General features: G+C 42.7%; 1 protein-coding gene and 5 non-coding genes across 23 annotated transcripts in view; 3 read left to right on the top strand and 3 right to left on the bottom strand.

Annotated features, from left to right (window-relative positions):
• The window catches only part of DNM1 (dynamin 1), a 121,820-nt gene that overhangs the window by 74,448 nt on the left and 20,394 nt on the right, over nt 1-26,978 (bottom strand). For all 18 annotated transcript variants that reach the window (XM_056538721.1, XM_056538709.1, XM_056538708.1 and 15 more), the window contains exon 2: nt 3,554-3,627. In XM_056538721.1, the coding sequence (XP_056394696.1) occupies nt 3,554-3,627 (74 nt within the window). The remainder of the gene's footprint in view (nt 1-3,553; nt 3,628-26,978) is intronic.
• TRNAR-UCU (transfer RNA arginine (anticodon UCU)) lies at nt 17,351-17,436 on the top strand. Its single transcript is given in 2 exon segments — nt 17,351-17,387; nt 17,401-17,436. It is a non-coding gene; the product is annotated as a tRNA-Arg (tRNA).
• Nucleotides 19,752-19,837, bottom strand: TRNAR-UCU (transfer RNA arginine (anticodon UCU)). The gene is given in 2 exon segments: nt 19,752-19,787; nt 19,801-19,837. It is a non-coding gene; the product is annotated as a tRNA-Arg (tRNA).
• Nucleotides 22,857-22,942, top strand: TRNAR-UCU (transfer RNA arginine (anticodon UCU)). The gene is given in 2 exon segments: nt 22,857-22,893; nt 22,907-22,942. It is a non-coding gene; the product is annotated as a tRNA-Arg (tRNA).
• TRNAR-UCU (transfer RNA arginine (anticodon UCU)) lies at nt 23,360-23,445 on the bottom strand. Its single transcript is given in 2 exon segments — nt 23,360-23,395; nt 23,409-23,445. It is a non-coding gene; the product is annotated as a tRNA-Arg (tRNA).
• On the top strand, nt 25,040-25,125 carry TRNAR-UCU (transfer RNA arginine (anticodon UCU)). Its single transcript is given in 2 exon segments — nt 25,040-25,076; nt 25,090-25,125. It is a non-coding gene; the product is annotated as a tRNA-Arg (tRNA).

The raw sequence follows: 26,978 nt of genomic DNA, 5'->3' as shown, positions 1-26,978 counted from the left end.
GTGGATCCTCTGTGCCAGAGAGGGATTGGCGTGGACCGTGCTAGTGGACCGGTTCTAAGTCACTACTGGTTTTCACCAGAGCCCGCCGCAAAGCGGGATGGACTTGCTGCGGCGGTAGTGACCAGGTCGTATCCACTAGCAACGGCTCAACCTCTCTGGCTGCTGAAGATAGGCGCGGTACAAGGGAGTAGACAGAAGCAAGGTCGGACGTAGCAGAAGGTCGGGGGCAGGCGGCAAGGTTCGTAGTCAGGGTGGATAGCAGAAGTACTGGTACACAGGCTTTGGACACACAAAACGCTTTCACTGGCACAAGGCAACAAGATCCGGCAAGGAAGTGCATGGGAGGAGGTCAGATAAAGGCAGGGAGCAGATGGAAGCCAATTAAGCTAATTGGGCCAGGCACCAATCATTGGTGCACTGGCCCTTTAAGTCTCAGGGAGCTGGCGCGCGCGCGCCCTAGAGAGCGGAGCCGCGCGCGCCAGCACATGACAGCAGGGGACGGGAACGGGTAAGTGACCTGGGATGCGATTCGCGAGCGGGCGCGTCCCGCTGTGCGAATCGCATCCCCGACGGCCATGACAGTGCAGCGCTCCCGGTCAGCGGGACCGACCGGGGCGCTGCGGAGAGAGAGACGCCGTACGCGCTCCGGGGAGGAGCGGGGACCCGGAGCGCTAGGCGTAACACTAATAAGTACAGGAAGGATTAAGATTTTTTTTAATAGAAGTAATTTACAAATCTGTTTAACTTTCTGGAGCCAGTTGATATATAACCCCTTTAATGTCATAAGCCAGGTAGAATTCCATCTACGGGAAAAAGTTTAGGCCATACCTAGTTATCTTTAGGGCTAAACATGGAGAACCGGAGAAGGACAGGAAGTATAGAAGGATATATAGGAGAAGGATAGCACATATAGAAACACATGTTCCACATCACTGGTGACAACGAGCTGTAAACATCCCTGATCTGAAATCCACTAAAATAATATATCCTTTCCATTGATTTCCGGGTCGAGGGACTAGGAAAGGAAGACAATCCCATCAAACCGGAGACAGAGGGAGATAAGACAGATAAGGGGGTGAAAAGACTAGGCATAACCTAACCTAAATATTCTGTAGATGACAAGAATTACACACAAAATGATCATCTAAAACACATGATCCCCATAACTGTGATCCCTACAGGACGCCGTGACATTAAAAACTACAGGATCTCCATAATAGTTACCCTACAGGACCCCATGACAAAGAAAACCACAGGATTTCCACAAGGATGATCCCTACAGGACTCCATAATATTGAAAACATGATCTCCATAACAGTGATCCCCAACAGCAGTGTTGCCCAACCAGGGTGCCTCCAGCTGTTGCAAAACTACAACTCCCAGCATGCCCGGACAGCCACCGGCTGTCCGGGCATGCTAGGAGTTGTAGTTTTGCAACAGCTGGAGGCGTCCTGGTTGGGAAACGCTGACCTAATATATAAGATTGTGATCTCCTACAGCAGTGTTTCCCAACCAGGGTGCCTCCAGCTGTTGCAAAACTACATCCCAGTATGCCCGGAAAGCCAATGGCTGTTCGGGCATGCTGGGAGTTGTAGTTTTGCAACAGCTGGAGGTGTCCTGTTTGGGAAACACTGACCTAATATATAAGATTGTGATCTCCTACAGCAGTGTTTCCCAACCAGGGTGCCTCCAGCTGTTGCAAAACTACAACTCCCAGCATGCCCGGACAGCCGTTGGCTGGAGGCACCCTGGTTGGGAAACACTGCCCTACAGGAATCTATCACATTGATAAAACATAGGATCTCCATAACAGTGATCCACATAGATTTGAATTGAAAACCATTAGATCTCTATAACAGTGATCCTTGCAGGACTTTATGACATTGAAAGCTACTTGATCCCCCATAACAGTGATCCTTACAGGACTCCATCACATTCAAAACCACACGATCCCCGTAACAGTGATCCCTACAGGACTCCATGACATAGAAAACCACACGATCCCCATAACAGTGATCCCTACAGGACTCCATGACATAGAAAACCACATGATCCCCATAACAGTGATCCCTACAGGACTCCATGACATAGAAAACCACATGATCCCCATAACAGTGATCCCTACAGGACTCCATGACATAGAAAACCACACGATCCCCATAACAGTGATCCTTACAGGACTCCATGACATAGAAAACCACACGATCCCCATAACAGTGATCCCTGAAGAACGTCATGACATTGAAAGCTACTTGATCCCCCATAACAGTGATCCCTGCAGGACTTAAAGGGGTACTCCACTGGAAAACATTTTCTTTTAAATCAACTGGTGCCAGAAAGTTAAACAGATTTGTGAATTACTTTTATCAAAAAATCCCAATCCTTCCAGTATTTATCAGCTGCTGTATAATCCACAGAAAGTTCTATTCTTTTTGAATTTCCTTTCTGTCTGACCACAAGTGCTCTCTGCTGACACCTCTATCTATTTCAGGAACTGTCCAGAGCAACAGAGGTTTGCTATGGGGATTTGTTCCTGCAGTGGACAGAGGTGTCAGCAGAGAGCACTGTGGTCAGACGGAAAAGAAATTCAAAACAGAATAGAACTTCCTGTGGATTATACAGCAGCTGATAAGTACTGGAAGGATTGGGATTTATTTTTATTTTTATAGAAGTAATTTACAAATCTGTTTAACTTTCTGGCACCAGTTGATTTAAAAGAAAATGTTTTCCAGTGGAGTACCCCTTTAAGTCCTGCAGGGATCATTGTTGTGGGGGATCAAGTAGCTTTCAATGTCATGACGTTCTTCAGGGATCACTGTTATGGGGATCGTGTGGTTTTCTATGTCATGGAGTCCTGTAGGGATCACTGTTATGGGGATCGTGTGGTTTTGAATGTGATGGAGTCCTGTAAGGATCACTGTTATGGGGATCGTGTGGTTTTCTATGTCATGGAGTCCTGTAGGGATCACTGTTATGGGGATCGTGTGGTTTTCTATGTCATGGAGTCCTGTAGGGATCACTGTTATGGGGATCGTGTGGTTTTCTATGTCATGGAGTCCTGTAGGGATCACTGTTATGGGGATCGTGTGGTTTTGAATGTGATGGAGTCCTGTAAGGATCACTGTTATGGGGATCGTGTGGTTTTCTATGTCATGGAGTCCTGTAGGGATCACTGTTATGGGGATCGTGTGGTTTTCTATGTCATGGAGTCCTGTAGGGATCACTGTTATGGGGATCGTGTGGTTTTCTATGTCATGGAGTCCTGTAGGGATCACTGTTATGGGGATCATGTGGTTTTCTATGTCATGGAGTCCTGTAGGGATCACTGTTATGGGGATCGTGTGGTTTTGAATGTGATGGAGTCCTGTAAGGATCACTGTTCTGGGGGACCCCTTTAAAGGGGTCCTACATGAATAATATCTCGGATCAAAATAATAGACGGATCAAAAAGATGAGGCATACGAGGAGAGCTGGGCATTGCCCACAAACACATTTGGCCCCTGCTGATCGCACCCTGTATTGGGCACCGTCCATGTGCCGATGCGTTCCTCACCTGTAGGGCTATTCACCAGCTGCAGAACAAGTGGTCTACGGGTGACAATTCCAGATCCACGAGGCAGAAAATCCCTGAAAGAGACAAAGAGAAGAAATGAGCAAAAAAGATAATATACTGGAATAACATCAGCCCCCCAATAACCTAAATGCCCCCCACATACACTAGAGAAGGGTTCTTCTAAGCCTCCATGCTTTGTTTTTCAGGGGCTGCCGACTCTACTCTAAAGGTGATGCTGGGGTAAAGAAGGATCGGGAATACTGATTTTCAGTGCCTGATCCTTGTCCAGATGTGTCTGGCAGCGGTTTGCTCCTCTTTTACCATTAGAAGAAGATTTATTGTTGGCTGAGAGTGGGGGGGGGGGCGGGGTGATGGCACCCGTGCGGGGGCAGGAAGAAGACATGCAGCTGCAGTGAGGAGGGCAGGAAGGACCAGTATCAATGCAGGGGCTTCAGAAGATTCGAAAGCTGGGTGGCTGCTTTTCCTCTTCCCCAATGTTGTGGCAGGAAGACCGGGCAATGCCAGGTTCTCAGCTACTTACTATAATTATATTCTGCTCAGGGTTACTTACATACATAGAGTTAGGGTCCCTTAAAGGGGTACTCCACTGATAAACATTTTCTTTTAAATCAACTGGTGCCAGAAAGTTAAACAGATGTGCAAATTACTTCTATTAAAAAAAAATCCCAATCCTTCCAGTAGTTATCAGCTGCTGTATAATACACCAGAAGTTCTTTTCTTTTTGAATTTCCTTTCTGCCTGACCACGACACCTCTGTCCATGTCAGGAACTGTCCAGAGCAAAAGAGGTTTGCTATGGGGATTTGCTCCTACTCTGGACAGTTCCTGACATGGACAGAGGTGTCAGCAGAGAGCACTGTGGTCCGACAGAAAGGAAATTCAAAAAGAAAAGAACTTGCGGTGTATTATACAGCAGCTAATCACTACTGGAAGGATTAAGATTTTTTAATAGAAGTAACTTACAAATCTGTTTAACTTTCTGGCACCAGGTGATTTAAAAGAAGATGTTTTCCAGTGGAGTACCCCTTTAAAGCACCCGGAGTACAATGTAATCTTACACAGAGTATTCTGACACCGAGGTAATGTGACTGTATGGATGTTATCACAGAATAGCTGCCTCTGATCACAGTGGCAAAAATTCATCACATACACCAGTGTTTCCCAACCAGGGTGCGTCCTGCTGTTGCAAAACTACAACTCCAAGCATGCCCGGACAGCCAAAGGCCGGGAGTTGTAGTTTTGCAACAGCTGGAGGCACACTGTTTAAGAAAGCCTAGTGTGAGTGGAACAGTGTGCCTAATACAGTGAAACTTCACCTCTTTGAGTACATCAAACTTAAAGGGGTACTCCGCTGGAAAACATAATTATTTTTTTTTAATCAACTGGTGCCAGAAAGTTAACCAGATTTGTAAATTACTTCTATTTGAAAATCGTAATCCTTCCAGTACTTATCAGCTGCTTTATGCTCCACAGGTTTTCTTTTTGAATTTCCTTTCTGTCTGACCACAATGTTCTCTGCTGACACCTCTGTCCATGTCAGGAACTGTCCAGAGTAATAGAGGTTTGCTATGGGGATTTGCTCCTGCTCTGGACAGTTCCTGAGACAGCCAGATGTGTCAGCAGAGAGCACTGTGGGCAAACAGAAAGGAAACTCAAAAAGAAAACCACTTCCTGTGGAGCATACACCAACTGATAAGTACAGGAAGGATTAAGATTTTTAAAGTGAAGTAATTTACAAATCTGTTTAATTTTCTGGCACCAGTTGATTTAAAAAAATTTTTTCCAGTGGAGTACCCCTTTAAACCCCAAAAACTATTTGCAGATATTTTTTTTTACTTTATACAACCCCATTCATTATTTATGTTTATTTATTATTTATTTAATTTTTTTATTTATTTAGTTAGTTATATTTATTTATTTATATTTATGCTTTACAACTTTTCAACAATTTTTTACAAGATTTAAAGAAAAGAAAAAACAACAACAAAAAAACCTACTTCCATATAGACCACGCCTCTTGTTTAAAGAGCCGTGGTCAATTTTGAAAGAGGGCCTCACTTGCTTGTGGCATTGCATGGGGGACTTGTAGCTTTGCAACAGCTGGAGGCACCCTGGTTGGGAAACGCTGACATACACACAAGTCATCGGGTTCAAGTTACTTCTTTGCTCCCTCCCCCATACTTTACACTGCAGCACTACTGGTTCAGACAGACTTCTCATTAGGAAGTGTGTGCGTGGTGAGCGGATTTCTACCAGCGCTTATGTATTCCCAATAACAGGGAGATATATGGACCAATGATAATGAGAAACTGTCTCTGACATGTGCATTGGATCCTATAGACTTGCGCGACGTTATTGATTGATTGCTGTCAGAATACAGCGCCCCCTTGTGACATCTGAGTGACAACTTGTTCCGTTCCAGTCTGAGCTCTTGAAGAATAATGATCCTATAATTGTATACATTTCGTGTCCCTGCAACCTAATCGATAGCCCAGGATCATGTGTGCGCCGCGCATTGTGTGGGAGCCGCGTCTACTCACAGACCACTCAATAATTCATCGCCTGCAGGTCGCCAGCCAGGAAACTGAACGGCGGGTGTCATGTGCTTAGAGACAGAAAAACCGCAACAGATGACATTCACCCACAACTCCATGTGCACTCTTGCCATAGTTTTTTCTTTTCTCTTTATTGATTCAATGTGTGGTGTCCCGGTACAGAACATGGTTCAGTACAGTTCCTAAAGTCCCCTCAGGTAGAGTCTAGAGATGAACGAACTTACAGTAAATTCGATTCGTCACGAACTTCTCGGCTCGGCGGTCGCTGACTTTTCCTGCGTAAATTAGTTCAGCTTTCAGGTGCTCCCGTGGGCTGGAAAAGGTGGATACAGTCCTAGGAAAGAGTCTCCTAGGACTGTATACACCTTTTCCAGCCCACGGGAGCACCTGAAAGCTGAACTAATTTATGCAGGAAATGTAATCAACTGCCGAGCCGAGAAGTTCGTGACGAATCGAATTTACTGTAAGTTCGCTCATCTCTAGTAGAGTCCCTCAAGGCCACAGGGCTCTCCTGCAGGGTCCCCCTAGGTCATTATTATGATTTCTATAGTACATTAATTCTGTACGTTTATTTTAGGTATTGTACAGTGAATATAAACTATGTACAAAGGTTATTAGGATGTTTAAACTGTATAGGACCTTCCTAAGGTCATGTGATATGGTCATGTGATCACCTGATACCCAGAGGCACAGGTAACCACAGGCAACCAGCTACCAATGGGCTTTAGTCCAGCCCCTGATATATAAAGGCTGTAGTCTCTACCCTCCCTCTCTCTCCTGGTTCCTGGACAGTAAAGCACCAGTCCTGTACAAGTTCAGTCCAGTCCAGCTAGGCCAAAGCCTACAAGCTAAGTCTCTACTGTCCCTACCAAAGTCATAACAGTAGTACAGTGGCTGCATCATCATTATAATAACTACAAGTCCAAGCAATCCTGAGAGTTTCCCTGTGTCCCGGTCACCTGTGTGGAAGCTGGCTATCGGTAAGAAATGTTATACTGCCTTCTTCAGTAAAGATCCAGTTGCATCAAAACCTGCTTTGGACTCTCATTTAATATATGCTGTTTCTGGGTTGGTTGTCGGCGGGTTGGTTGTCCCTCCTATCTCTATGGGATGAGAATCGTTAATTTCTAACGATAATTTGTTTTCCCTTAGTCCTAACAGTAGCACAGATGGGGTATTCCACCCCCCGCGAACTGGTTAGGACAGATGGAAGTTTATTGAATAAATTAATTAATTAGTTGGAACACACCCACTATACCCTGCTATAAGTAAGAGGGTCACCCTCCGTCCCCTTGTGTAATGAACAAAAAGAAACTAAAGGGGAAAAAAAATCACAAATAAAAGTTAATAACTAAAAATTAACAATATTAAAGGGTACCTCTCATCAAAAAAACTTTTGATATATTATAGATAAATGTATGCAGAATAACTTTACAATTGCATGTTATTATAAAATATGCTTCTTTCTATTTAATTTTCCACTTTGAAGAAATGACCACTAGGGGTCTCCCTACCAGTCCTGGCAGCAAGCATTTCAGACTCATGCTGGAGTCCTAAACACTACGAGCTGCCAATCTGCTTTGTTCACAAAGGAGAACACTCAGAGCTGCCAGCCTGCTTTGTTCACAGCCTGTTTGGCTGTGAACAAAGCAGGCTGGCAGCTCTGAGTGTTTAGGACTCCAGCATGAGTCAGAAATGCTTGCTGACAGGACTGATCGGGAAAAATACAATAGAAAGAAGCATATTTTTCATTAACATGCTATTGGAAAGTTATTCAACATTCATTAATCTAAAATATATCAAAAGTTTATTTGATGAGAGGTCCCCTTTAATGTAACTTAAACTAGGGAGGGAAAGTTGTGCTACTGTTAGGACTAAGGGAAAACAAGTTATCGTTAGAAATTAACGATTCCCTTACGTCCTAACCAGTAGCGCAGATGGGGAAATGGCAAGCAGAATACCCTATGAGGGAGGGTTCTCATGCCTGACGGCAGATAATACTGTCCGTCCAAATGAGGAGAAATCGGCCAATCTACTGTCAAGTCTGTAGTGGGTGATGAAAGTGGAGAGTGAACTCCAGGATGCAGCTTTGCATATACGTTCCAAGGGAACAAGACTCCTTTCCGCAAAGGAGGTAGATACAGACCTGGTGGAATGAGCTTTTACAAACTCAGGAGGCTCCATACCTTGGGACACCATGGAAATACGAATGGCATCCTTTACCCATCTACTGATGGAGGGTTTTGAAGCTTTAAGACCTCTCTTAGAACCTGCAAAGAGAATTAAAAGATTTTCATCCTTCCTAAACTCCTTGGATCTCTTCAAGTAGATCTGGAGGCATCTCGAGATATCAAGGCAATGAAGAGCCCTATCTTCCTCTGAGGATGGATGTGGAGAAAAAACTGGCAGAGATAGAACTTGGTTTATATTTTGGAATGATGGAACCTTAGGTATGAAAGATGGCATAAATCTGAGTAACACACGATCAGGCAAGAATTTGGTATAAGGCTCGTGTGCGGAGAGCACCTGGAGTTCCCCAATCCTCTTGGCTGAAGTAATTGCCAGTAAAAAAAGATGGTTTAATGGTAACAAATTTCATGTCCACATCCTCCAAGGGCTCAAAGGGGGGGGGGGAGCCCTTGGAGGATGTGGACATGAGCACCACAGATAAGTCCCATGCTGGGACAGGTTGTACAATTGTAGGTTTAAGTCTTGAGGAACCCCTCAAGAAAGTTTTGACTAGTGGGTCTTGAGATAACGGTTTATTGAGAAAGGAAGAAATGGCTGACACTTGAACTCTGAGTGTGGAAGGAGATAGATTTTTATCCAATCCATCCTGAACAAAGTTGAGAATTGTGGAAACAGCTGGATTCTGTCCAGGAAGCTGTTTCTTGGAGCACCAAGACTGAAAGATTGTCCAGATTCTTTTATAGGCTCTGTTAGTACACTCCACTCTGGAATGCGAGAGAGTATTCAAGACCGCACTAGAAAGCCCTTCTAGATGTGGAAGGGACTGGTCAACCTCCAGGCTGTCAGGTTGAACATTTGAAGGTTTGAGCAGCTGTGAGTGTCCCCCGACACTAGTGCTTGCTCTGGGGGAAGCCTCCAATATTGCCCCGACTCATTTGCAGGAGTTGGGTAAACCAAGCTCTCTTGGGCCAAAATGGAATTATGGCTATGACAGAGGCTTGGTCCTGCCTGATTTTCATCAATACCCTCGGGATCAAGGAAATTGGAGGGAAGATGTAGGCCAGCCTGAACCTCCATGGGATTGAGAGAGCATCGATAGCTTCTGGGTTGTCTTCCCTGTACAGGGAACAAAATCTCACCACTTTGGTGTTGAACCTTGTTTCCATAAGATCTTCCTCTGGCACACCCCACCTGAGCGTTATCTGTTACACATACATGTCCTGCACAGTAGGCTCAGTTTGGTGGGGAGGAAGAACCTTAGCCCTACATGGAGGGCACCTAGAATATTCATAATTATCCTCCAGCGGGATATTGCACTCATGGCAAGCGAGATGTTTACGCTTGACGGTTTTCTTAACCAAGCCCTCACGATCACCTGAGCCCTCAGTCGACATATCTACAATATATGAGATAGAGGTTAAAAAAGAAAGAGAAAAATGTAGCGGCACAAAAAAAGGATTTGTGGCTAACAGAATAGCATTAATACCAAGGCTTCCAGATTAGACAAGGAAAGCAGGTAGAGCAATTTGCAAAGTCAGGAGCACTTTCCGCTTTAAATCTCAAAAAAGACAGAACTGCAGGAGTAATACCACACAGTACTGCGCTCTAGGAGGCTGATAATAGACTCAGGGAGGTTTAAATATCCTCCTTGATGGAGCCAAATCCAAACTCCGCCCCTAAGGTGGAGCTAGGAAAAAAAAATCAGTAAATCTGTATCAAAACAGATTTTTATTAAACTATGGGCATGGAGACCTAGAAGAGAGGCTTCCCGCTCGGTTTCGCCACATTATGGGTGATAGAACGGCTAGAAACCGAGCCGGGATGTAAGCAAAGAAACCGGAAGTGACGTCAGATGTAGATATACACCCCCCCCTTCCCAGCTCTATCTGTATACTGTTGCTAACTCTGTATACTGTTGCTAGTTCCCCCACATTAGGTGCAGTATAGTCCCCGACATTAGGTGCAGTACAGTTCCACCACATTAGGTGCAGTATGTTCCCCCACAGACATACAGCCTCCAGCCATACAGTGTATGGCTGGAGGCTGTATGCCTGGGTACTGCCCCACTTCAGTGCTCCGACCACCGCTCCTCTGGACTGGCCATAGCAGTAGGTCCCGGGAGCGGTGGTCGGAGCATTGAAGCTGACGTGCTGCTGGTAACACTTTCCAAGCTGGCCAGCGCACGTCCTGCTCACTGCCCCGCTCCTCCGCGCTCCGTTGCTATAGGCGCAAGCACGGGACATCAGTGACGTTCCTGCATGCGCTACCTCCCGACGGTCCTTGCGTTTTTAAAGTAAACACGGGGCCGCCGAGAGCACATCCCTGTGTCCCGAAAACATCTTTCGATACACAGATAAATGTCCTCGGCGGGCCGTATGTGGCCCGCGGGCCGTAGTTTGAGGACCCCTGAGCTACATGGTATTAACCACAGACTATATTACATTAACTATCTATTATCACTATCCAACATCTCAACGTGGAGGTTACCAGTAACTGGATACAGTTATTCAGTAACACACTAGGTGGCTGTGTACAATTGACTTTTATATCCGGATTTTCACGGACTTTAATTAAAATTTTTGTATCATTTTACATTTATTTTATATTTTAATTTTTATCATATCTTGTGTATCTATCTCTGTTAAAGTCCATAGCAAGAGCCCTGCTTTGACAACTATCTACTCACCATTTAATATTATTGTTATATATACTTTACATTTAAAAAAAAATAATAATATATATATGTGTGTGTGTGTGTATCTAGAGGTCTGTATCCCATATTCAATTATATAGTTACGTATAGTCCAATACGTAAACCTTTAAAAGGCGCTGTTCCCTTTAACCTATGACCTTACACAGATGAGCAGGGGCTGTGACTGTATAATCCCAGGCTATCTGGTAAAGTAATCTTGTTGTGCACAACATCAATCTGCACCTAAGGTAAAGCCGGATTAGAGCTCAGAAAAAAGAGAGTGCAAGCCTGGAGTAGGAGACTGTCACTAACCGATTAGGATCAGGGTGGTCGGAATATATTACAGAAGCATGTCTATACAATTCTATAATGGATCTAATACAACAGTGGTCTCCAAACTGCGGACCTCCAGATGCTGCAAAACTGCAACTCCCAGCATGAACAGAACATCAGCTGAGTATGAAGCATCAGAGCGATGAACCATGACGGCCATTACTCCTTCTGCCGCCTGCAGCCCTCTGGGAATAGAACTTATTTGGAAAAAATAAAAATATATCATCTATTATACAATATAAAACCATAGTTATTGGGGGAGATTTATCAAAACCTGTGTAGAGGATGAGCGGTGCAGTTGCCCATAGCAACCAATCAGATCGCTTCTTTCATTTTTAAAAGGGCCTGTGAAAAATGAAAGCAGCGATCTGATTGGTTGCTACAGGTAACTGCACCGCTCATCCTCTACACAGGTTTTGATAAATCTCCCCCGCTGTGTTATACACACTGGCAGCTTTATTAGGTACAAACTATTGGTACCAGATCAGAACCCCTCTTTGTACTTCCTAAAAGGCTCTGGAAACATTGGTAATATTATATATGCACTATGTTTGGCAACATGATGACATCACACAGTTCTCCATATAGACATGATGACATCACACAGTTCCTCCATATGGACATGATGACATCACACAGTTTTCCATATGGACATGATGACATCACACAGTTCTCCATATAGACATGATGACATCACACAGTTCTCCATATGGACATGATGACATCACACAGTTCTCCATATAGACATGATGACATCACACAGTCCTCCATATGGACATGATGACATCACACAGTTCTCCATATAGACATGATGACATCACACAGTTCTCCATATAGACCTGATGACATCACACAGTTCTCCATATGGACATGATGATATCACACAGTTCTCCATATGGACATGATGACATCACACAGTTCTCCATATAGACATGATGACATCACACAGTTCTCCATATAGACATGATGACATCACACAGTTCCTCCATATAGACATGACGACATCACACAGTTCCTCCATATAGACATGATGACATCACACAGTTCCTCCATATAGACATGATGACATCACACAGTTCTCCATATAGACATGATGACATCACACAGTTCTCCATATGGACATGATGACATCACACAGTTTTCCATATGGACATGATGACATCACACAGTTTTCCATATGGACATGATAACATCACACAGTTCTCCATATAGACATGATGACATCACACAGTTCTCCATATAGACATGATGACATCACACAGTTCCTCCATATGGACATGATGACATCACACAGTTCTCCATATGGACATGATTACATCACACAGTTCTCCATATGGACATGATGACATCACACAGTTCTCCATATAGACATGATGACATCACACAGTTCTCCATATAGACATGATGACATCACACAGTTCCTCCATATGGACATGATGACATCACACAGTTCCTCCATATAGACATGATGACATCACACAGTTCCTCCATATGGACATGATGACATCACACAGTTCTCCATATAGACATGATGACATCACACAGTTCCTCCATATAGACATGATGACATCACACAGTTCCTCCATATAGACATGACGACATCACACAGTTCCTTCATATGGACATGACGACATCACACAGTTCTCCCATATGGACATGATGACATCACACAGTTCCTCCATATAGACATGACGACATCACACAGTTCCTCCATATGGACATGATGACATCACACAGTTCTCCATATAGACATGATGACATCACACAGTTCTCCATATAGACATGATGACATCACACAGTTCCTCCATATGGACATGATGACATCACACAGTTCCTCCATATAGACATGATGACAACACACAGTTCCTCCATATGGACATGATGACATCACACAGTTCTCCATATAGACATGATGACATCACACAGTTCCTCCAATATAGACATGATGACATCACACAGTTCCTCCATATGGACATGATGACATCACACAGTTCTCCCATATGGACATGATGACATCACACAGTTCTCCATATAGACATGATGACATCACACAGTTCCTCCATATAGACATGACGACATCACACAGTTCCTCCATATAGACATGACGACATCACACAGTTCCTCCATATGGACATGATGACATCACACAGTTCTCCATATAGACATGATGACATCACACAGTTCCTCCATATGGACATGATGACATCACACAGTTCCTCCATATAGACATGATGACATCACACAGTTCCTCCATATGGACATGATGACATCACACAGTTCTCCATATAGACATGATGACATCACACAGTTCCTCCATATGGACATGATGACATCACACATGATGACATGATGGTGATATTATATATAATATGCACTATGGTTCGTGATATTATTAGGTAATATTATATGTGCATTATACAGTATTAGGTGATATTATATGTGCACTATGTTTGGTGACATTATATGTACACTGTGATATTATGTGTGCAATATATTTGGTGATGTTATAGATGCACTGTATTAGGTGATATTATATGTGCACTATGTTTGGTGATATTTTAGATGCACTGTATTAGGTGATATTATATGTGCACTATGTTTGGTGATATTATAGGTGCACTGTATTAGGTGATATTATATGTGCACTATGTTTGGTGATATTATAGATGCACTGTATTAGGTGATATTATATGTGCACTTTGTTTGGTGATATTTTAGATGCACTGTATTAGGTGATATTATATGTGCACTATGTTTGGTGATATTATAGATGCACTGTATTAGGTTATATTATATGTGCACTATGTTTGGTGATATTATAGATGCACTGTATTAGGTGATATTATATGTGCACTTTGTTTGGTGATATTTTAGATGCACTGTATTAGGTTATATTATATGTGCACTATGTTTGGTGATATTATAGATGCACTGTATTAGGTGATATTATATGTGCACTATGTTTGGTGATATTTTAGATGCACTGTATTAGGTTATATTATATGTGCACTATGTTTGGTGATATTATAGATGCACTGTATTAGGTGATATTATATGTGCACTATGTTTGGTGATATTATAGGTGCACTGTATTAGGTTATATTATATGTGCACTATGTTTGGTGATATTATAGGTGCACTGTATTAGGTTATATTATATGTGCACTATGTTTGGTGATATTATAGATGCACTGTATTAGGTTATATTATATGTGCACTATGTTTGGTGATATTATAGGTGCACTGTATTAGGTTATATTATATGTGCACTATGTTTGGTGATATTATAGGTGCACTGTATTAGGTTATATTATATGTGCACTATGTTTGGTGATATTATAGATGCACTGTATTAGGTGATATTATATGTGCACTTTGTTTGGTGATATTTTAGATGCACTGTATTAGGTTATATTATATGTGCACTATGTTTGGTGATATTATAGATGCACTGTATTAGGTGATATTATATGTGCACTATGTTTGGTGATATTTTAGATGCACTGTATTAGGTTATATTATATGTGCACTATGTTTGGTGATATTATAGATGCACTGTATTAGGTGATATTATATGTGCACTATGTTTGGTGATATTATAGGTGCACTGTATTAGGTTATATTATATGTGCACTATGTTTGGTGATATTATAGGTGCACTGTATTAGGTTATATTATATGTGCACTATGTTTGGTGATATTATAGATGCACTGTATTAGGTTATATTATATGTGCACTATGTTTGGTGATATTATAGGTGCACTGTATTAGGTTATATTATATGTGCACTATGTTTGGTGATATTATAGATGCACTGTATTAGGTTATATTATATGTGCACTATGTTTGGTGATATTATAGGTGCACTGTATTAGGTTATATTATATGTGCACTATGTTTGGTGATATTATAGGTGCACTGTATTAGGTTATATTATATGTGCACTATGTTTGGTGATATTATAGATGCACTGTATTAGGTGATATTATATGTGCACTTTGTTTGGTGATATTTTAGATGCACTGTATTAGGTTATATTATATGTGCACTATGTTTGGTGATATTATAGATGCACTGTATTAGGTGATATTATATGTGCACTATGTTTGGTGATATTTTAGATGCACTGTATTAGGTTATATTATATGTGCACTATGTTTGGTGATATTATAGATGCACTGTATTAGGTGATATTATATGTGCACTATGTTTGGTGATATTATAGGTGCACTGTATTAGGTTATATTATATGTGCACTATGTTTGGTGATATTATAGGTGCACTGTATTAGGTTATATTATATGTGCACTATGTTTGGTGATATTATAGATGCACTGTATTAGGTTATATTATATGTGCACTATGTTTGGTGATATTATAGGTGCACTGTATTAGGTTATATTATATGTGCACTATGTTTGGTGATATTATAGATGCACTGTATTAGGTTATATTATATGTGCACTATGTTTGGTGATATTATAGGTGCACTGTATTAGGTTATATTATATGTGCACTATGTTTGGTGATATTATAGGTGCACTGTATTAGGTTATATTATATGTGCACTATGTTTGGTGATATTATAGATGCACTGTATTAGGTTATATTATATGTGCACTATGTTTGGTGATATTATAGGTGCACTGTATTAGGTTATATTATATGTGCCACCAATGTTGTATCCTTGTAGGTTTTGGTATATATAACTGGCTCTTAATAAGTAGCTGGTTAGTAGGTTTATTATATGTGCATTATGTTTGGTGATATTATATGTGCACTATATTAGTGATATTATATGTGCACTATATTAGTGATATTATATGTGCACTGTCACGATGCCGGCTGGCAGGAGGTAGATCCTCTGTGCCAGAGAGGGATAGGCGTGGACCGTGCTAGTGGACCGGTTCTAAGTCACTACTGGTATTCACCAGAGCCCGCCGCAAAGCGGGATGGTCTTGCTGCGGCGGTAGTGACCAGGTCGTATCCACTAGCAACGGCTCAACCTCTCTGACTGCTGAAGATAGGCGCGGTACAAGGGAGTAGACAGAAGCAAGGTCGGACGTAGCAGAAGGTCGGGGCAGGCAGCAAGGATCGTAGTCAGGGGCAACGGCAGGAGGTCTGGAACAAAGGCTAGGAACACACAAGGAAACGCTTTCACTAGGCACAAGGGCAACAAGATCCGGCAAGGGAGTGCAGGGGAAGTGAGGTATATATATGGAGTGCACAGGTGAACACACTAATTAGAACCACTGCGCCAATCAGCGGCGCAGTGGCCCTTTAAATCGCAGAGACCCGGCGCGCGCGCGCGCCCTAGGGAGCGGGGCCGCGCACACCGGGACAGGACCGACGGAGAGCGAGTCAGGTACGGGAGCCGGGGTGCGCATCGCGAGCGGGCGCCACCCGCATCGCGAATCGCATCCCGGCTGGAGGCGGTACCGCAGCGCACCCGGTCAGTGGATCTGACCGGGGCGCTGTAGTAGCGAGGATGAGGCGAGCGCTCCGGGGAGGAACGGGGACCCGGAGCGCTCGGCGTAACATGCACTATATTAGTGATATTATATGTGCACTATATTAGTGATATTATTATATGTGCACTATAAGGTTATATTACATGTGCACTATGTTTTGCACTATTACATCCCCCCCCCCCCCCTCTCCTGTACGGGCCCTAGCTCTCCCCAGGAACAGAGCATGTGGACTCCCGCACGAAGCGGTGGCGGACATGCCCCCTCCATATAACAAATGTGACTATATTTTGCACTAATGTAAACCCTGACAAACCCTTAATCTCCCACTTTCCAGCTTATCAATGAGGAACACGTCAAAAACATACGAAATGACATTATAGTACACAATACATAAATTCATGAAACAGAATGATATATTGCAATGCAAAAGTCTCTTTCAGGACATACTATGGTTTCACCATCACACACGTTCATATCTCTGTCACCATCTCTGTCACCATCTCTGTCACCATCTCTGTCACCTTCTCCATCAGCTGGCTCTGTGGCGCAATGGATAGCGCATTGGACTTCTAGAGGATTGTAGACATTCAAAGGTTGTGGGTTCGAGTCCCACCAGAGTCGCTCTTTTTATACACGGATGGAACTAAGATTTATAATCTACAAAACCTGAAATTCCATCCAAATAACTCTCTGCACGTTTGTATCTATTAATAAAATAAAACTGTCTAAAATATTCACAGTTTTTTTCTATGTTTGCTGTGAAAAGAGCCGGCGATTTTACATGCGCTTGAATTAAGATTTAGAATCTTCTCCAAATTACGCCATTTCATCCCAATAAGTCATAATGAAACAAATCTATCATTAAAAAAAGAAAAGAAAAAGAAAGTATGTAAAATGCTCCAGATTTATCACAGTGGCTCCGTTTGGCGCACATTTGCACCACTTATTTATCGATCGACTTGTCACCAAATATGTGTTACAACATTGGCGTGTACGAAGCCACACACAAACGAGGGCCTCTTTCTCAATAAGCCACACCTCTTTACCTAAGGCCACACCTCTTTACAGAAGGCCACGCCTCTTTGTTGAGCATGGCGGAAACGCGTCTAAAATCTATTTTTTTTTTTTTAATCTCGTGAAAATCGGTTGAGCCATTTTTTGTGGGAAATGTACTCTTTGACTGGATCCTAAATAATATATAGTAAAAAATAAAAATAAAACTAAATCAAATAAAATAAATAAATAATTAATGGGATGGTATTGAGAAGCCCCCTGATGAGGGAAACACTGCCCTAACTCATTATACACTGCTCAAAAAACTGTAACTCCAAGTCAATGACACTTCTGTGAAATCCCACTGTCCACTCAGGAAGCAACACTGATTGACAATCAATTTCACATGGAACAGACAATAGGTGGAAATTATAGGCAATTAGCAAGACTCCCGCCAATAAAAGAGTGGTTCTGCAGGTGGTGACCACAGACCACTTCTCAGTTCCTATGCTTCCTGGCTGATGTTTTGGCCACTTTTGAATGCTGGCGGTGATTTCACACTAGTGGTAGCATGAGATGGAGTCTACAACCCACACAAGTGAGACAGGAGACAGGCCAGTACATCAAGAGACGTGGAGGAGGCCGTAGGAGGGCAACAAACCCAGCAGCAGGACCGCTACCTCTGCCTTTGTGCAAGGAGGAGCACTGACAGAGCCCTGCAGAATGACCTCCAGCAGGCCACAAATGTGCATGTGTCCATTCAAACGGTCAGAAACAGACTCCATGAGGGTGGTATAAGGGCCCGACGTCCACAGGTGGGGGTTGTGTTTACAGCCCACCACCATGCAGGACGTTTGGTATTTGCCAGAGAACACCAAGATTGGCAAATTCGCACTGGCGCCCTGTGCTCTTCACAGATGAAAGCAGGTTCACACTGAGCACGTGTAACAGACATGACAGAGTCAGGAGACGCCGTGGAGAACGTTCTGCTGCCTGCAACATCCTCCAGTATGACCGGTTGGCGGTGGGTCAGTAATGGTGTGGGGTGGCATTTCTTTTGGGGGAGGGGGGGGGGGGGGTGAGCGCACAGCCCTCCATGTTCTTGCCAGAGGTGGCCTGACTGCCATTAGGTACCGAGATGAGATCCTCAGACCCCTTGTGAGACCATATGCTGGTGCGGTTGGCCCTGGGTTCCTCCTAATGCAAAATAATGCTAGACCTCATGTGGCTGGAGTGTGTCAGCAGTTCCTGCAAGAGTAAGGCATTGATGCTATGGACTGGGCCGCCCGTTCCCCTGAATCCGATTGAGCACATCTGGGACGTCTCGCTCCATCCACCACAGACTGTCCAGGAGTTGGCGGATGCTTTAGTCCAAGTCTGGGAGGACATCCCTCAGGAGACCATCCCCCACCTCATCAGGAGCATGCCCAGGCGTTGTAGGGAGGTCATACGGGCACGTGGAGGCCACACACACTACTGAGCCTCATTGGGACTTGTATTAAGGACATTACATAAAGTTGGATCAGCCTGTAGTGGGGTTTTCCACTGTGATTTTGAGTGTGACTCCATATCCAGACCTCCATGGGATGATAAATTAGATTTTCATTGATAATTTTTGTGTCATTTTGTTGTCAACACATTCAACTATGTAAAGACGAAAGTATTTCATACGATTAGTTCATTCACTCAGATCCAGGATGTGTTATCTTAGTGTTCCCTTAATTTTTTTGAACAATGTACATAGTTAAAATGTACTGCTAGGGCAACTTCAAAACAACGACTCTGGTGGGATCGGGTGGCAAGCATAGAAAAAACTGTGAATATTTTAGACAGTTTTATTTTTTTAATAGATAAAAACCTGCAGATTGTGTAATGGAGTTATTTGGATGGAATTTCAGGTTTTTTAGATTATAAATCTTAGTCCCATCCGTGTATAAAAAGAGCAACTCTGGTGGGACTCGAACCCACAACCTTTGAATGTCTACAATCCTCTAGAAGTCCAATGCGCTATCCATTGCGCCACAGAGCCAGTTGTCTTAACAAGTTAAAGGGACGATTTGTCTAGATTACGTTTGTTGTGTACAATTCAGACACCATTCTGTGCAGCAATAAAATAATTCAGACTATCAGAATTATATGTGGTGTGACATAATGCCCTTTTGTGATATAGTTAATATTATTCCCTGGGTTACAAAAAATCGAATATTGATGAAGCCTTAAATAAAAAAAAATAAAAAACAGCTGTACTTACCTACTCCCAGTACACTGCAGTTTCCATTTACCTCCTTCTAGTCCTCCGATGCTCCTTTCTTCTTCCTACTTCAGAGTTGAATGCTCAGGGCAGGACCTGCCGGCTCAACCAATCACAGTGGTGTCCTATCTCGGCCATTGATGGGCTTGACAGGCAGATCTTGCTCTAAGAAGACAGACGCATCGGGGGACTTGACGGAGCCAAACTGGAGCTGCCAGGGAATGGTGGGTCAGTATAGTTTTTATACAATTAATTAAGATTTTGTCATCTACAAAACACGACTCCGGTACCCACAAGCTTTGACTTTCTCCACTACTCTAGAAGTCCAATGCACTATACATTGCGCCACAGAGTCATCTGCAAAACATTAACCCTTCAATACTATGGTGTTTTTTGTGATTTCACTTGTAAATTCCGCTGTTTGGAGGGATTTTGAGGAGTTTTTTTTTTGTCGGGTTAAAAAAAACTTTTAAAAAAATGACGTAAATAAGGGAAACATGTAGAAATATAGCCGTATGGTACCAATAATAGTAACATTTTTGTGCCATATTTTATTCAAGATTGGCTTTATTTATTTGTCACAATTTTGTGTCACATGACATGTGCAAAATATAAGCATTTTTGTAGCTACAATTTTACAATTGTTTACATGACTAACTAAGATGAATTTGCATTGTTTGAAGGATTTTAGGAATGTTAGTTTTGCCGCATGTAAAACGTGTCACTGTCGGGACTTGAACCTACAGCCTTTGGACAACTGAGAATAAGTGTAGCCTGGTGATCTATCTGCTGCGCCACAGAAAACGAGCAGCACGAGCAGCGTGAGCAGCGTGAGCAGCGTGAGCAGCGCGAGCAGCGAAGACTCAGTCTTGCCACCATCGCCATTATGTCACATGTGACTAGTCAGTGCCCCAGAAGAATGTTCTGTATTACAAAACGTCCTCCTTAACATTTTATCACAGATTTGGTCAATGACGGTTCGGGCAGCATTGTTCATGTGTATAGCTCCCACTAATAATCCCAATAAGTCGTGTGTCAGTGTGAAAGTCATATAAACAAATAAATTTTAGTCCCCCCCCAAAAAAAAAATAAAATGTATGTAAAATGTGCCACATTTGCACCACCTATTTATTGGTTGACTTTATGGCAAATATGTCTGTAAATTTTTTTTTGGGCTTGCAAGCAAGAGGCGTGGCCTATATGGAAGTTTATTTATTTATTTTTTAGATCTCGTAAAAAATTGTTGAAAAGTTGTAAAGCATAAATATAAATAAATAAATTTAACTAACTAACTAAATAAATAAATAAATCAAAATAAATATATAAATAGCAAATGAATAAACACACAAATAATTAATGGGGGTGTATTATGTAAAACAAAAATCTGCTAATTGTTTTTGGGGTTTAAGTTTTATTTACTGAAAGAGGTGAAGTTTTACTGTACAGTATTTTGCATGCTGCACCACTCACGCTAGTGTTTCCCAAACAGTGTGCCTCCAGCTGTTGCAAAACTACAACTCCCAGCATGCCCGAATCGGGCATGCTGTGAGTTGTAGTTTTACAACAGCTGGACGCCCCCTGGCTGGGAAACGCTGAGTTAGGGGAAAAAGAAAAATAATAAATACATATATAAATAAATATATATATATATATATATATATATATATATATGTATATATATATATATATATATATATATATATATATATATATATATATAAATTCAGACATTTTGGTACAATGGTATATTGAACGTACAATGATTCTGGGAGTTGTAGTCTTGCAACAGCTGGAGGCACACTGGCTGGGGACACTGAGTCACACCTTACTGGGATTATGAGTGGGAGCTATACACATGAACAATGCTGCCCGAGCTGTTACAGAAGAAATCTGAGTTAAAAAAAAAAAATTCCATTTTACCGTTATGTAAGAATGTAATTCCGTAAAATGCAAAAAGACGTTTTGTAATGCAGAATATTTTTCTGTGACACAGACTTGTTTTCTGTGACATAATGGCGCTTGTGGCGTCACTGAGTCTCTATGTTACTAGGTCCTTGTTTTCTGTGGTGCAGCGGATAGTTCACCAGACTGCAATAAATCACATGTGTCGTGAGATTGTAGGTTCAAGTCCCGGTAGAGCCACATTTTGTATGCGGCACAACTAATATTCCTAAATTCCTTCAAACAACTCAAATTCTACCCAGTTAGTCCTATACACAATCTATATAATTGTAGCTCCTAAAACGAAAAAGTTTTGAGCATGTCACATGACTCACAAATGAATAAAGCCATTTTGTAAAATAAAATGACACAAAATGTTACAAATATTGTTACCATGAGGCTACATTTTCACACATCTCTGGGATGGTTCAAGGGGGTTTTGAACCTCTCATTTTGCACTCCCATGATGCAGTTTTGGTGTCATTGTTCACACACAAATTTTCCAGTGAAATCCAGCAGTATAATATAGCTTGGATATTCTGGTGTAGGAAGAGGACAGGAGCATCGGGGGAGCTAAATGAGAAATGCGGCAGACTGGGGGGAGGTAAGTATAGCTTTTTTTTTCTATTTGTCTCAGACCCCATTAATGTTAGAATTTTTGTAACATTCTGGAATCCTTGTTCAGAGAGTAATATTTACTACATAATAAAAGCACATTATGGCACACCACATATAATTGTGACAGTCAACAACACAGAATTTTTATATTGAGGCACACAAAGGTGTCTTGTTTCTACACAACAATTGTGATCTAGAGAAATCGTCCCTTCCATCATGTAATTCATATAATTCATGTGGCTCTGTGGCGCAATGGATAGCGCATTGGACTTCTAGATAAGTGTAGACATTCAAAGGTTGTGGGTTCGAGTCCCACCAGAGTCGAAGTTTTTGCATTTAACAGATTAAGGCTGGGTTCACACTACGGTTTGTCATTACGGTTCCCGTATACGGCTGGGAGGAGGAGGAGGGGTGGGCGGGGCTTAATTAGCGGCAGCCGTAGTTAATGTATGTCTATGAGCCGACCTGAGTGAGCCGCAGCCTCCGGTCGGCTACTTTTTCGGCCGTATGCGGTTTCCCGACCGCAAGCAAAAACGTGGTCGAAACAGCATACGGCCGAAAAAGCAGGCGACCGGAGGCTGCGGTTCACTCCGGTCGGCTCATAGACATACATTAACTACGGTTCCCGAATACGGCTGCCGCCGATTAAGCTTCGCCCACCCCTCCTCCCAGCCATATATGGGAACCGTAATGACAAACCGTAGTGTGAACCCAGCCTTAATCTGTTAAAAGCAAAACCTTCGACTCTGGTGGGACTCGAACCCACAACCTTTGAATGTCTACACTAATCTAGAAGTCCAATGCGCTATCCATTGCGCCACAGAGCCACATGAATTACATGATGGAAGGGACGATTTCTCTAGATCACAATTGTTGTGTAGAAACAAGACACCCTTGTGTGCCTCAATATAAAAATTATGTGTTGTTGACTGTCACAATTATATGTGGTGTGCCATAATGCGCTTTTATTATGTAGTAAATATTACTCTCTGAACAAGGATTCCAGAATGTTACAAAAATTCTAATATTAATGGGGTCTGAGACAAATAGGAAAAAAAAGCTATACTTACCTCCCCCCAGTCTACCGCATTTCTGATTTAGCTCCCCCGAAGCTCCTGTCCTCTTCCTACACCAGAATATCCAAGCTATATTATACTGCTGGATTTCACTGGAAAATTTCTGTGTGAACAATGACACAAAAAAATCTATACTTACCTACCTCCATTCCCCCACAACTCCTTCTGGTCTCCCGATGCTCCTGTCTTTTTCCTACTTTGCGTGCTCGGAGCAGGACCTGCCGCCTCAATAAATTACTGGCTGCATTGGTGTCCCATCTCGGCCAAAGATTGGCTTAATGTGCAGGTCCTGTTCTAAGCAGGAAGACGATAGAAGCATTGGGAGTCTGAAAGAAGCCAAATGGGACTTGCAGGGGAATTGGGGGTTAGTAAGTATCGTTTTTTCTGCCCGTACTTGTCACGAGTGATGCCACTAAGGAGTGGAGCAGCAAGATGCCAGGAAACGCCAGAAGAGCACAAGCCTGGACCCTGGACCTCAGCCAAAGCAGTAGATCTTGATCATGGACCAGAGGAGCAGTGGAGCACCAAAGCAGCGGGCTGCCTACCTACTACTATAAAGGGGGGCATAGAGTGGTGGAGGCCTACAACTATATGGGGACACAGAGAGGGCCTACAACTATAAATATGGGCAGCAAGAGGGCCTATAAATATAAATGGGGGTGGTAATGAGGACTAAAACTATAAATGGGGCAGTAAGGGGGCCTACAACTATATAAGGGGGCAATATAGGGCGTATGACAATATATGGGGGCAGTATGAGGGCCTACAACTATATATGGCGGCAGTATAGGGGCCGACAACTATATATTGGGGCAGTATAGGGGCCGACAACTATATAAGGGGGCAATATAGGGCATATGACAATATATGGGGGCAGTAAGGGGGCCTACAACTATATAAGGGGGCAATATAGGGCGTATGACAATATATGGGGGCAGTAAAGGGGGCCTACAACTATATATGGCGGCAGTATAGGGGCCGACAACTATATATGGGGCAGTATAGGGGCCGACAACTATACATTGGGGCAATATAGGGGCCGACAACTATCTATTGGGGCCTACATCTATGTATGGGGGCAGTATAGGGGTCTACAACTATATATATATATATATATATATATATATATATATATCAATCATATTTTCCTACTAACATCCCTCACTAACATTCATGGGAAATAAGATGTGGAACATGTCCATTTTTTGTTTCAAGTAAATATGGTCAGCCTTTCGGTCACATATAATTCTTTTACAGAATTATCCTACTTTGGCAGAGTAGCGTCTGGTTGCTACACAACAAATGTGATCTAGACAGACGTTGCCTTCCAACAAGTAAAACAGCTGGCTCTGTGGCGCAATGGATAGCGCATTGGACTTCTAGAGAGTTGTAGACATTCAAAGGTTGTGGGTTCGAGTCCCACCAGAGTCGCACTTTTGACACAACCTGAATTAGTCTCGGCAGAGCGTTTTACCAATGTTTAATTAGTTAAAGGGGTACTCCACCCCTAGACATCTTATCCCCTATCCAAAGGATAGGGGATAAGATTTCTGATCACTGGGGACACCCCGCAATATTGCATGCGGCACCCACCTGTTTCATGTCCGGAAGCGCTGGAGGGTCTGGGTCGCGACCACGGGAACGGAAGTCCGTGACGTCACGACTCTGCCCCCGTGTGACGCCACGCCCCGTCCCCTCAATGCAAGTCTATGGGAGGGGGCGTGACGGCCGTCACGCCCCCTCCCATAGACTTACATTGAGGGGATAAGATGTCTAGGGGTGGAGTACCCCTTTAAAGGGGGAAAGTCATTGCAAAAAATAGCTAATTCAGACATATTGGTCCAATAGTAAAAAGCAGGTAAAATACTTTCGGCTGTAAATGGAAGCATGTAAGGCCCCTTTCACACTGCAAAATTACTCTGTTTTTAAGATCAGTACGAAGTTCCGTCTGAAAATCAGCTGTAAAACGGCAGTTACAAAATCCTATACGGCCGTTAGAAAGTCCCATTATAGTCCCATTATAGGGATTTTTCTAATAGCCGCTATAGCCCGTTATTAATAACGGCGGTAATTTTGTGACGGAAGATAGTAACGGGAGAAGTAGTGCATGCACACGTACAATGGGCGCTGGTATTTCTAAGCAAATTCTCAGGCTTTAGCTAATAACACCAAAAAAAACATAAAACATAAAAATGTAATATTCTTGTCCTGATAGTTTGGTACAATGTATCAGTGCAGGCATAAAGTATATGGGGGGGAATTTATCAAAATCTGTGTAGAGGAAGAGCGGTGCAGTTGTCCCTAGCAACCAATCAGATCGCTTCTTCCATGTTTTACAGGCCTTTTTAAAAATGATAGAAGTGATCTGATTGGTTGCTATGGGCAACTGCACCGCTCCTCCTCTACACAGGTTTTGATAAATCTCCACCCAATATCCAGACTCCAGGTTGCTTGGGCATGACAAAAACAGGATACATTTTACCTTTGGATGTTGCAAGAACTTTCAAGGGGGGTGGGGAATGTACAATTTTCAGTGTCTGTGCATTTGCCCCATTTTTGGGACCATTAGCCCCATGCTTGTCCGTTTTACTTTTTGATAGATATTGAGGAGTAAGGTTTTTAGACGTATTTTTTTACTCGTGACCAAATTTCTGTGCAATTGCAAACAATTCTATGGCATAGAAATCCACTAAGGCATCATACACTGGGCTAGGACATGATATATTTGGTGCATTTGATGTTAATGATGCAAACACCTGAGGAAGGGTCCATTACGGACCAGAAACGTGTTGTACGGTGCAAACACCGTTCTTATGTATTTATTGTGTTATCAATAAAGTTCCTATGTTTGGAAGAAATGCTTGATAATCTACCGTATTTTTCGCCGTATAAGACCCACTTTTTCTTTCCCAAAACTGGGGGGGAGGGAAAGTTGGTGCGTCTTATACGGCAAATACACATGAAAACCCTGTCATATCGCGGCGGTCCCTGTGGCCATCAATGGCAAGGACCCGCGGCTAATACAGAACATCACCGATCGCGGTGATGCCCTGTATTAACCCTTCAGACCCGGCGATCAAAGCTGACCGCCGTGTCTGAAGTGAAAGTGAAACTAACCCGGCTGCTCAGGGGTGCTGTTCGGGACCACCGCGGTGAAATTTTCGAAATGGGTGGGGCTTAGCAGGAGCAGGTGCGGCTTTCATGCTCCAGCAAATCAGCTATAATCTACTCAAAAAACTGGATTTTTGGGGGGCAGAGATGCCCACTGATGTATCACATTGATG

This window comes from Hyla sarda, chromosome 9 (genome assembly GCF_029499605.1).
Source record: "Hyla sarda isolate aHylSar1 chromosome 9, aHylSar1.hap1, whole genome shotgun sequence".
In the NCBI taxonomy this organism is placed as follows: domain Eukaryota; kingdom Metazoa; phylum Chordata; class Amphibia; order Anura; family Hylidae; genus Hyla; species Hyla sarda.
The sequence above is the reverse complement of the archived record's forward strand: the minus strand, read 5'-3'. Positions and strand labels throughout refer to the sequence as shown.